General features: G+C 38.9%; 1 protein-coding gene across 1 annotated transcript in view; it reads right to left on the minus strand.

Annotated features, from left to right (window-relative positions):
• DMD (dystrophin) overlaps positions 1–13436 on the minus strand; it is a 4179683-nt gene that overhangs the window by 3783360 nt on the left and 382887 nt on the right. The window contains exon 2 of the mRNA XM_069757653.1: positions 4395–4456. Within this exon, the coding sequence (XP_069613754.1) occupies positions 4395–4456 (62 nt within the window). The remainder of the gene's footprint in view (positions 1–4394; positions 4457–13436) is intronic.

The following is a 13436-nucleotide window of genomic DNA, read 5'->3' on the forward strand; positions in this document are numbered from 1 at the left end:
CACGGGAAGAGGCAATCTATGCCTTTTGCATGCCCAATGATCTGGAGAAAGCAAACTGATTACACTACCCATTGCTATGCTATGCTTCTGCATGGAACCCCTATTAGGAAAGGAGTTTTTTAAGATAGAAGTAGACTTTACAGTATACAAACAATCTATCTGCAATACGCCCAGGACCACATACAGAAGAACTGCTGGTGCCAAAAGCACCAGAAACATTTTTGGTTGAGTTAAGTGAGGAAGAAGAGGCGCTTGGTGTCATGAAGCATCTTCTTCTCCCTACTCAGACTTTCCTTCAGCAACCTTAACTGAACCACACCTTATAGCACAAAGTGAACTGAACAATCTTGTTAGAGATTTGGATCTGCTTAAGGCTGCCGTCACACTAGCAGTCTTTGGTCAGTATTTTACATCAGTATTTGCAAGCCAAAACCAGGAGTGGGTGATAAATGCAGAAGTGGTGCATATGTTTCTATTATACTTTTCCTCTAATTGTTCCACTCCTGGTTTTGGCTTACAAATACTGATGTAAAATACTGACCAAATACTGATAGTGTGACTGCAGCCTAAGAGTAAGTCTGACCTCTTAGGTTCAAGGCTACAGCAGTGGAATATTCTAGCAGTCGATGTTTGGATTTCTTTGTTCTGCCACCATGATAAAGATCTTGTCTAATATGTCTTCATAGAGGATGATCTTGTGGCATGCAACAACATCAACATTTTAATGGAAGTCGAGATCCAAAGGAATTGAGGATTTTTATCGATTTTTCAAAAACAAGTCTTAAAGCTGTCTTGCTGCATAATGGCACACCTTTGATTCCTATTGGTTGTGCAGTCCACATTAAACAAACCTATGACTATATGAAACAGCTATTGAGGTGCCTGAACTGCAACCAGCATATGTGGCACCTCTGTGGTGACTCAAAGGTGGTTACCCTCTTACTTGGTCTCCATGGTGCAAATACAGGATGCAATACAAAGTACTACTGCTTTCTGTGTGAGTGGGGTAGTCATGCAAGGGAATATCACTGCATTAAAAGAGACTGGCTTGTCCGACATTCACTTCAGTCATGGAGTATAAATGTACCCAACAATTGTTGACCTAGAAAAGATTTTGTTAACACCATTGCATATCAAGTTCGGCTTAGTGAAGAACTTTGTAAATGAAATGGATAAAAATGCAATTACTTTCAAGTATCTAATTGATATATTTTCAAGGTTGAGTGAAAAGGGTAAAAGAAGGAGTCTTTGTTGGACCTCAGATTTGGAAGCTTCTTCAAGATAAGGGCTTTTGCCTCTTGTTGCAGTTCAAGGAAAAGGCTGTATGGGTAGCATTTGCTTTAGTGGTAACTATTTTTTGGGGAAACTCAATAGTAGATATTTATGAAGATTTGGTGAAAAAAAATTCTTCATAACATACAATGATCTTGGCTGAAACATGCCCCCACAGACTTTTTTCCACCAAAATGGAATCCATCAATGCTTGCAGATTACTGTTAGACAATGGTAAGAAGTGTTCAAAAACAAGAGTACGAGAGACAAGCAAAAAGAGTTGTCACTGAACAATTACAAAATTTTATAGTGCAATTTCTAGAACTGTTTATAATTCACAATAGTGTTTAAACATATTTTAGTTATTTTAACTGTTGCTAAGTTTCCTCTAAATAAATATCATAAAGTCAAAATAAAATATTCTGCATCTTTATACTTGCAAAAGTAATAATGTTTTAGAATACTGAAACTTTTATTTATTAATTATATGTAGAAGCAAAAGGAAAACTCATCGATATCATAGAAACAAGAGCCAACTAAACATTTTCATTCTCATATTTGGATTCAGGAGCACAAAATCATAAAGAAACCACTAATTTCATAACTGAATCTGACAACTTTTGAATAATCACATCAGTACATTACATCACAATTTACTAAATTTTCAATAATTTTTTCCCTTTATTCTTAAAATTTTTGTGTAGCGTTAGAAAAAAATAGCTTTGTTTTTCAGTTTCTAGCTTTATAGCTCAGCTTTATTCGAATAAAAGAGACTGAACTGCAAAATACAACATACCTCTTAGACAGGTAAGACATTGTTTTTTGGGAAAAAAACATGCCTCCGGTGTTACACAATTTCTTCATATACAAACCACTATATGCAATAACTAATGCTCTGCTGTTATAACCAGCTGAATACATTGGATACACAAGTGCTAGGTTTCTTAATTAGCTTTGCTACCACATAAAAAGCAATAAATCTTCATTTTAGAGCACGTTGGAATCAAAGTTTGATGATTTATTGCAAATATTGTAACATTAAACAATGCAGAAAGAGATATGACTCTACTGCTCTAAAGCAAAATATGTTTCTACATAACATAAAGGTTATACATTATTGGAAAGTAAACATTTTCATATCAAATAAGAATATAAACATTAATTATGACAGGAACAATTCCTGATTTAAAAGTTGACTGCTCCAATAGAACCATCCATAACAATTATATACTAATACGAAGAAAAAAGAAAAATGACTTAAAAAAAGATTATGTTTAAGAGCTGTACTAGAAAATGCATTATTTTCATTAAAGAGGATTTCAAGCCAACAAGAAAAATGTTCTAAATAAAATCAAATCTGAAGTTAGCATAGTAGGCAAAGTTTGTAAATTAAGATCCTTCTCTTCCAGGGATATTTACCTTTTCCTAATTTGTTGTGACAGTTATTTTGAATAAATAATTGTACGAAATGCAGCAATTATGAGATATTTTCTGAAAAAGGAATAATAACTTTTATATTGATTTTAACAATAATCTATTTAGTTTTTCTTATGATTAATGTACACAACAATGACATGGTTTATGTGGAAGTTACATAATGAACAATTAAGAAAGTAAATGATTTGTGTGATTAGCTAAAGTAAGCCATACAAAATAACTACCATTCTTTAAATGTATTTCTCAAGGTGTGATCTAACAGATGTGTAAAGTAAAGCATTTCCAACTTTTACACTGCAGCAGTTACATGCAAGTTATACAGTCTGCATGTGTTTAGTCTTTGGGATTCTAAAAAGCAAATTCTTAATCCTTTACCAACATCCATAGCTCATATACATCTCAAGTTGGTAGTAGATCTATGGAGTGTGCTCACGGAGTAAGATTGCCCCATACCTGGCAGGATTTGCCTTTAACAGCAGCTGTATCTAACAGTTTACTATCAAACTCTGATAGTGGCATGACCAGCATACCGGCATGGGGCGTGTCATTCTATGCACCTATTAATGCTCGTGGGGAGATTGCAGAGCACCGATGGGGTGTCATAATAGCTGGGTGTCTGCAGAAGAAGTATATGCCTGTCATTACAAAGCTCCTTTTGAAATCCAGCCTGTTGCTGGACTTCAAAGGAGGCTATGCTTGTTAGTATATGTAGCAGTACTATGGAATTGCTTTGTACAATACAAGTGATCAAGTCCCCTAAAGCAGAGGTCCCCAACTCCAGTCCTCAAGGCCCACCAACATGTCATGTTTTCAGGATTTCCTTAGTTTTGCCCAGGTAATAATTGCATCACCTGTGCAATGCAAAGGAAATCCTGAAAACATGACCTGTTGGTGGGCCTTGAGGACTGGAGTTGGGGACCTCTGCCCTAAAGGAACTAATAAATTCATTGAAAATTAAAACCTTGCTGACCATAAAAAAGTTTTCCAAAATAAGAAAAAAGTTCAAGTCACCTGCCTTTTCCCCCATTAAAAATAATACAAAAATACACAAAAATAGTATAGCTGCATCCACAATGGTGTGGTCTAAAATATTAAAAAATTAACCCAATTGGAAAACACCATAAACAGACAAATACACAAAATTACAAAATTGTGTGTTTATGGTCTCTACGGTACCACAAAAAAGTCATAAAACTATCAAAATATCATACTTATCCCAAAATGGTATTGATAAAAATATTGTCTTGCCTCGTAAGAAAATAAGTCCTCATGCAGCTCTATCGACCAAGAAATGAAAGTGTTGTGAGTCTCAAAAAATGTTGACACAGTAAAAAAAGTTGTTTCTTTTCATTTCAGATTTTTTTTCACTACTACAATAATGTGTTACAATTGCATTTTTCCACAAGTTCACCACAATTGGAGTTCTTTTATTGCTATCCTGTACACGATGGGATAAAGTGAATTGAGTCACCAAAAAGTTAAACTTTTCTTGCAAAAAATGTCCTCAGATGTTTACGTGGACAGAAAAATTTAAAAGTCATGGCTCTTATGACAAGGGGAGGAAAAAAACAGAAACAAAAAAGTGGAGATTGTCCGTGCTGCAAAGGGGTTTGATAAATCAAAAAGATAAAAACAGTAAAAAACAGTAAAAACAGTAAAAATGTTTATGTGAAAGTATTACTTACCTTTGCAAACTGAGCATTTATCCATTTCGTGAATGTTTTCCTTTGAACATCTTCTCTTTCATCTGAAAACATGAAAATAATACTGGACTTAGTTTAAGCAAATAAGTCAAATGCAGCCTGGAATTGCCAACAGTAAAATAGTGTTGTCCAATAAATTGTTTATAGAACAATAGCACAAGAAATGTAATATTTTTTTCTGCAAAATTATGCTTGTTTCTTCATGTACAACATCTCCCTTCGTCTGCTGAGTCCTGAAGACATCATTCACTCAGAAACACAGCAAAAATTACACTTGCTCAAGACAAGGCAGATTGCTCATTAACTAGGGGATCTGTTTTCAGCTTGTCTGAAAGTTTGTCAGAGGGAGAGTAATAAGGAAAAACAGACTTAAAGATAAACACAAATGTTGCTACTTTACAGAAAGTTTTTTTTTTCTCAGTGCTGGATGTACAGCTACAGACCTCAGTACTACTGTTTAATGTTCACATGTTGAACTGAGGACCAGGGGGCATTCATTATGGATGGAAGAAAGGCAATTCTGACAGCTAAACAGGAAAGAGTTCATTACAGTTAGAGCAGTCAGACTGTGGAATACCCTAACACACAGACACTATAACAGCTTTTAAAAAAGGGCTGGATGATTTCCTTGATACACATCACATTGTGGGTTACAGGTAGATTAGTGATAAAATATGTAGTTGGTGGAGAAAGGTTGAACTTGATGGAGCTAGGTCTTTATTCAACCTATGTAACTATGTAACTATGATGAGACTCTGATCATGTCCTACATTGAGACCAAAGAACAGGAATGTCACTGTCTCTTATGTAGCTGTGACTGAGAAGCAGCCTGCTTTATTTTATTATACCTGCCTGACAAATAGGCCGAAAGCCATCTTGGCACATAAGATGCTGTCCACTGTATCTATGGAACTAGAACCTTATAAAGCCTGCATGCATTTATAATACTATCCAACCACCCTATACATGGGCTATAAATGTTGAGTAGTAGAGGTGAGCATTAGTGTTGAGCGATACCGTCCGATATTTGAAAGTATCGGTATCGTATTGTATCGGCCGATATCCGAAAAATATCGGATATCGCCGATACCGATACCCGATACCAATACAAGTCAATGGGACACAAATATTGGAATGTATCCTCGATGGATCCCAGGGTCTGAAGGAGAGGAAACTCTCCTTCAGGCCCTGGGATCCATATTTATGTGTAAAATAAAGAATAAAAATAAAAAATAGGGATATACTCACCCTCGGACGCGCCCTGGTTGTAACCGCTGCAACCGGCAGCCCCCGTTCCTAAGAATGAGTGGGTGAAGGACCTTCGATGACGTCGTGGCTTGTGATTGGTCATGTGACCACACATGTGACCGCTCACGCGACCAATCACAAGCCGCGACGTCATCGCAGGTCCTTTACCTGCTCATTCTTAGGAACGGGGGCTGCCGGTTACACCGCTAAGGTCCAGGGTCCGCTGGAGGGGTGAGTATACCCATATTTTTTATTTTTATTCTTTATTTTACACATGAATATTCATCCCAATCACGATTCCCGATATCGCAAAAATATCAGATCTCGGGATCGGAATTCCGATACCGCAAATATCGGCCGATACCCGATACTTGCGGTATCGGAATGCTCAACACTAGTGAGCATATTTTATAAAATTTCAATTTACTGACTTTGATGAATTTTCACCAAAACTTTGATTAGATGCAAATTAGCTCAAATTAGCATGAATCTCAATACCGCAAAGCTTGTAATTGCTCAGGAAATTCAATTGGAGGGAGCTTACACTCTGAACCTTGCTGACCATAAGAGCTTATACTCTACAGAAGAGAATGAGGACCCCGTTGATCTTATGTAGCTTGAGAAGAAGACTGTATGACTATAACAGCTTACACTCTACAGGCAAGAGAGAGAAAGTGGCCTCTGCAGACCATAACATCTTAAACTCTACAGGAGAGAGGGGATTACCCAGTTATTCTGGAGATTGATATAACTGAGCCATACAAAATTTGCTCTTCTGAGAACTGCTTATTTTTGATGACCCAGTTACTGACTACCATTGCACAAGGTAGGATGATCTGTAATATGTTATCGTTGCAGGGCATTACGGGGAGCCCCATGCGACAATGCAAAATAACATTAACCCACTTTCTGATGCTTCAGCAGTATGGGAAATGGTGTCAGACAAATTTCTTTTGTTTTGTGAACTGCAAATCGATTCTCAACATATTAAAATTTACTTGAAACTCTGCAGATAGATCTGCACAATTAAAGTTGGCAGTTGCTCATAAATATTATTAATCTATATTACATTTGCCTTTTCTCACCGGACCCTCTCTGCATCCTTGGTATTGTCATATTTATGTGGGATAGTAGGCTCTTTGTACTTGTGAGGTGCATTTACTTAGTGCTCAGCAATCCACCTGCCCTAAAAATATGGTTGTTTGTCAGTATATGTGCAAAGGTGCTATTATCCTGTTGTTTATTAATATATGCTATCTGTACTACCATCAATTTGTGACCCCAGTGCGAGTTCTATTTTATTTCACTAGAACCTGCATACATCCTGCATTATATTGGTATATTTTAAGAAGGGCCTCGTTTTTTTGTGACATGTATGGGAAACATCTTAGCAGCTAATCTCCATGGAGCATCTCTGAAACAACTGAAAATTAGAGATATCACCGGCAGAAAGATAAAATGATGAAATATGCAGAATATAAGTGTTAGGGGTCGAGTTCCCGCCTCTGCACAGGGGAAATCTCGGGCCATCTCTGTTGTGGCCTCCCATTCTTCTTCTGCCGCAGTGGAGCCTGCTCAGCGGAGTTGTCGATCCCAGCGTCTTGCTCAGTCTCACTCTGTGCAATGGTTTACTGCTGCTTTTCCAGCTTTTGCCATTAAAGCCAGTGCTGGGCAGCGGCAAGCAGATGCTTTTGGGACTAAGTCCTGCTTTTCCCCTTCTTTGCATGCCCAGGGCAAGATCTCTCGTTGGAGATCGAGGGTCACATGCTCAGATACTGCAGCAATTCCCATTGGTCCTCCAGGAAGGTCCTGAAGGTGCTCAACTTCTGTGGCAGCCTCCCATTGGTCCTTCTGGGAAGGTCCTGTACATGCTGCAGCTATAAAAGGTTTGCATGACCGCACGGCCATGCGCTAGTGTACACTTGTAAACATGTGTGTTGATGTGTGAAAGTCGTTCATTAATTATCCCCTCCCTTGTGTATGACTGCTCGCGTAAGGTGGATGATTGCTATCTAGCGCCCAACTTAGCCATCAGCACGTGACACACAATACATCGTCAGATTGCTGTGACCGCCAGTGCGACGCCTTGCGCTTTCACAGCGCTTTCCTTACCCAAGCCTGGGTGGTTAATTGCGTCCACCAGAGTGGCACTGCACACACTTTCGTGCATTTAAATTATTATTTTGGTTACGCTGATATCCCAGTTGCTGTGTCGAGCACAAGAGGTCTAGTTGTACTCTAATCCTGAGTCTAAGGGTAGGGTTCTGTGACTCCTTGCTTGTGCTCTTTGTGCGGTACCGCGCCCTGTGACGCAACAGAGTTCGTTTTCTTCATACTGGGTGAAGTTAACCTGTGTGAGAATCCATATTGTACCACCATATAGTCCGTCATTGCTTAGCAGCAGGTTCCATCTCTGCACGGTGGACCCCGAGCTGCGAACGCACCTTACTCTATCTTTCTAATTATTTGGTGAACTCCGCTAGCCCTAACAGTAAGTTATATAATTGTGTTATGAAGTTATTCCTCATGCACACAAAATCAGAACTGGATAGACCGTGTGGATGAGAATATCATGCTCACCTGATAAGGCTGTGTGCACAGGGATTCTACTCTATTATACAGTGAGCTATAGTTTTCATATTCCTCTGGACCTCAGAATAATCATAGTGAAGGTGTTGATCTGCGTTTTTCATTACAATGTGCTTTCTACATTATACCCCCAATGTCCTTGCTTATGTTCCTCTCTTTTAAAGTCCATACTGTTGGACTCATAAAACTCATCTCCATGCAATTGGCAGGTGTGCATTGCCCTCCAGGCAAACCCAACCAGTCACTGGATGACTTTGCAATCTGACTTCCACACTTCCTATTCTGTAACATTCTGACTCTCATCATTGGCTACTTTAACATCCCCATTGATAATTTATATTTGCATCTGCTACTCATCTTCTTTCTCTAAACTCCTCACCTTTTACAGCTTCCCACGCAGAAAGATGGGAATCCACTGTACCTGATTTTTTTTGCTATGTTGCTCACTCTATGACTTTGCCCTCTGGTCACAATTTTCTTTCTATATCTTTCAATAACTCTTGCCCCAATCAGTACACTCCTACATACTACACATACAGCAATCTATGTGTCATCAACATCCAGCAACGTTTAACAGTTCCATGCTCCTCCCTACCCTGTCCAGAGTAAGCATTGCCACATTGGAAAGTGCGCTGGATCAAGCAGCATTTACTAGGTATAAAACAACCTGATACAGACTACAGCAACTCTTACACATGCTGCAGACTCATTCTCTTCAACATTGCTTAAACCCCCTTTCCTCACACACCTCTCCATCACTTTCCAGTTTTTCAACCTGTCACAGAAGAAGTTACCTGGCTCCTTGCTTCTTCTTGCCCTTTAACCAACACCAATGTCCCTATTTCCTCACATCTTCTTCAGTCCCTCTCCCCAGCAGTCACTTCCACTTATTTAACATATCTCTTTCTTCTCTAATCTATCCCTCCTCATACAAACATGCAATGATAAAACTTGACTCCTCTCTTCTTGACCCTTTACAAACCAGTTTCTGCTCTTTAAATTTTACAGAGCCTGCTCTTACTAACGTCTCTAATGATCTACCATTTACCATAACAGCTAAGTATAATGTTAACTACTCCCTGTTGATTCTCGTGGATTGCTTTACTGCATTTGACACTGTGGATCACCATCCCCTCCTGACTATTCTCCACTCTCTCAGCTTCAAATAAAGCTCTCTCTTGGTTCTCTGCCTCCTTTCAGAATGCTCCTTTATAATTTGGTGGCTATTCTTTTCCTCTTCCTCTTTTCTTTTAGGGTTCTTCAAGGTCCAGTCCTAGGCTCCCTCTTCTTTTGTCTGTACACTGACCAAATTGTCACAGAAGACAAAATTGTTATTGTTATTGATCTTATGGTCAGCCCCAGAAATTTTGTAAAGCATTTGTAACTTTCATTGAAATGTATTTTTACCAATACCCTTGAATTACTTTGTGTCCTGGAAAAAATAAATAAATCTAAACATATCCATTTTATACAGCCTACCATATATATCCATTTCTGATCTATCTGCAAATGTCACAGCTGTTTTTACAGAATGTTTTTTTAATAAGGATCAGTGTTTGTAAAGTGGCAGCAAAGTCCTTAAATATATTGTTTAGTATAGCATAATATATTGTGCCACTTAAAACTGATACAAATACATCTATTTTCTTTTTACTGTCACATCATAGTCAGAAATAAGTCTATAAATAGCTTAATTGGAGAGAACACTATTAAGCCTGTATGTTTATCTTGTGCCATTTACATTTTTGAAGGCACAAATTGAAATGAGTTTCTTTAATTTGCATCCTTTAATAGCTTGGAATGTTTGGATGATTATTTATCATATGAATTAGTTTTAACGTAGCATAAAATGAAAAAAAATCTAAACAAATCAAAGACCTTGAATTTTGTATGCCACAATCTAATAGAAAAAGAACATTTCATGTCTATCCTTTTCCTTCCATGAATTATAATGCAGTTGATCTATATGCATTTCCATTTTTCATTTTCCAATAATAATAATAATATGCAATGGTAGGAGGATTGTGAGTCTTAGAACATGAATTTTTTTATGCCTATTTTTCTTGAAATTGAAGACATCAAAAAGACACCAATATGATTTGACATATTTATTGGTCAGTATTGAAAGGATGGATTATTATATTGTATAATTGAGAACTTAAGTGTTTTTTCTCTCAATCATACCTGAGTGGCAATTAATTTTAAATAATCTATCCTGTATATGTCATAATTTTGCAAATTTAGCTGCAAACATAAGCTTAATTAACTACAAAAACATAGTTACATTACGTTTCTATCAGGACCAAAATACAGCCTTTTTAAATTAATGTCTTCAACTCTACAGTATTTACACAAGACAATCCAATGATACATGACATGATATGGGATACCACAAATTCTCCATAATATGTCACCAGCAGGAAGTATGGAACCATCTCTAAAACACTAAAATAGACAAATTAGAACACCTACATGACACACATCAAAGTACTGAAAATATTAGGTAACATATAATGGGCAGACTATTATTTATAATATTCAAGAATTCCATAATAACAGGATTGATACCCACTAGACTGTCACATATCAAATGTGGTGCAAATATTGAAAAATGGGTCAAAAACTGTACCTGTAAAATATAAGCCTGTTAGTGTAATGTGTTAGTCTCCTGTTGGCAACAGTTTTGAGGGCTTTTTTTTAGAGATTTCAATAAAATTAACTTCATAACATGGCATAAACATGGATTTATAGGGGATCAGTGATTTCAAATCAATCTGATAAGCTTCCGAGGAGGTAAGTTTCAGGCCCTGCCAGGGTAAGGCCATGTATGTCGTCTGTCTGGACTTTTCCAAACCATTCAATATTGTACCACATAAAAAGTTGGTATATCAAAAAAAACAATGGGACTAGTAGAAAAAAAGTGTAATTCAGTTAACTCTAGAATGCGTGACGTAAAAAATCTGCACATTTACATAACGGGGGCCTTTTATGATGCAAAACATATGAAGAAACTCACATAAAGAACTTTTACAAGTTTTTTCAAAATTGCAAAATAAGATATGAATAATGCCCAACATTTTAATTATAATTTTTTTGCAGAAAACACCAAAAAAACATTTTTTTTCAAAATTTCAAGCAAATATATCAAAATCACACAAAGGTATAAAAATCTAGAGTAAACTAGCTACAGCTACATTTCTTTTCTAACTTTTTCTTTTCAATTTTATTCGTCTTCCAAACAATTTTCACATGTTATCTTTTCTGAAGAATGTTCTTTGCAGACATTTTCCCCACAAGTGGTACAATATTGCTCAGTTTTCTTATCTAAATTTCTTGGACAAATGAAACAATGCTTTTGTTTTCCTTGGGTACCGTTACACTATACAATTTACCAACGATCACGACCAGCGATACGACCTGGCCGTGATCGTTGGTAAGTCATTGTGTGGTCGCTGGAGAGCTGTCACACAGACAGCTCTACAGCGACCACCGATGCCGAGGTCCCCGGGTAACCAGGGTAAACATCTGGTTACTAAGCGCAGGGCCGCGCTTAGTAACCCGATGTTTACCCTGGTTACCAGCGTAAAAAAAACAAACGCTACATACTTACATTCCGGTGTCTGTCCCTTGCCGTCTGCTTCTAGCACTGACTGACTGCTGGCCGTAAAGTGAAAGCACAGCACAGCGGTGACGTCACCGCTGTGCTCTGCTTTCACTTTACGGCCGGCAGTCAGTCAGTGCGGGAAGCAGACGGCAAGGGACCTGACAGACACTGGAATGTAAGTATGTACTGTTTGTTTTTGTTACATTTATGATGGTAACCAGGATAAACATCGGGTTACTAAGCACGGCCCTGCGCTTAGTAACCCGATGTTTACCCTGGTTACAAGCGAACGCATCGCTGGATCGGTGTCACACACACCGATCCAGCGATGACAGCGGGAGATCCAGTGACGAAAGAAAGTTCCAAACGATCTGCTACGATGTACGATTCTCAGCAGGGTCCCTGATCGCTGCTGCGTGTCAGACACAGCGATATCGTATGGATATCGCTGGAATGTCACGGATCGTACCGTCGTAGCGACAGGCCCTGGAGCAGCTCTTATCTTTTATATTTTCTTTCAGGTGGTGTACAATTCTCTGGATTTTAGTGGCTTACAAGCTCTACCCTTTGCAAGCTTCTTATAGAGACAAAGAGACTGAAAATGAGTCAGACTTCCTCCCAACATCATATAATCATGGGTCCTTCAGCAATAAGCTCACAGTGTATACTGTCCTCATTACTCTCTACACAGCTCATTACTGTGTTCAGAAGAACCTGAGATGATGTCATGGCCTTATCATTCCCTCCTAAAATCATGTTAGATCCTCAAATGGCATGATCCACCCCCTGGCCCCTTCACCAGCAACCCTGACTACAAATAAAGTAACTTGAGACACATACTGTTAGGGCTAGCGGAACGCACCAAATAATAAGACTGATAGTGTACGGTGCGTTCGTAGCCCGGGGTCCACCGTGCAGAGATGGAACCTGCTGCTGAGTAATGACGGACTATATGGCGGTACTCATAAGTATACTCGCGTGGGTTAAACTTCACCCAACGTGAAGGAAGCGATCCTGTTGCGTCACAGGATCGCGGTACCGCACATAGAAGGCGAGCAAGCAGTCAGCGAACTTAACCCCAACTGGGATTGAAGTCCGATTAGACCACTTGCTGACACAACACCGCAACAGGGTGTGTTAGGCAACTCTTAATAATTAGAGCACCGAAGTGCGAACTGTGCCGTGCTGGCAGGCACCACTAAGCACCCAGACGTGGGTCAGGAAGTGCACTACTGGCGCGTGGCGCCGCACTGGCGGTCACAGCAATAGACGCTGATACGTGTGTGACACGTTGAGTGATTTGTCGGGCGCTAGATAGCAGCCATACTCCATACGCGAACATCATACAATAGGGTAGGGGTATTTAATGAACGACTTGCACTCACAACAAACACACCTATTCAATTGTACACTAGCGCATGGCCGTGCGGTCATGCGCAGTTTATATAGTTGCAGCACAGGAAGTGGCCACAGAAACTTTGCCCTTCCAAGACCTGCCAAGAGGTCCAATGGAATGTGCTGCAGAGCCTGAGCACATGACCCTCGATCTCCAACGGGAGATCTTGCCCTGGGCATGCTCAGTG

This window comes from Ranitomeya imitator, chromosome 3 (genome assembly GCF_032444005.1).
Source record: "Ranitomeya imitator isolate aRanImi1 chromosome 3, aRanImi1.pri, whole genome shotgun sequence".
Lineage (NCBI taxonomy): Eukaryota > Metazoa > Chordata > Amphibia > Anura > Dendrobatidae > Ranitomeya > Ranitomeya imitator.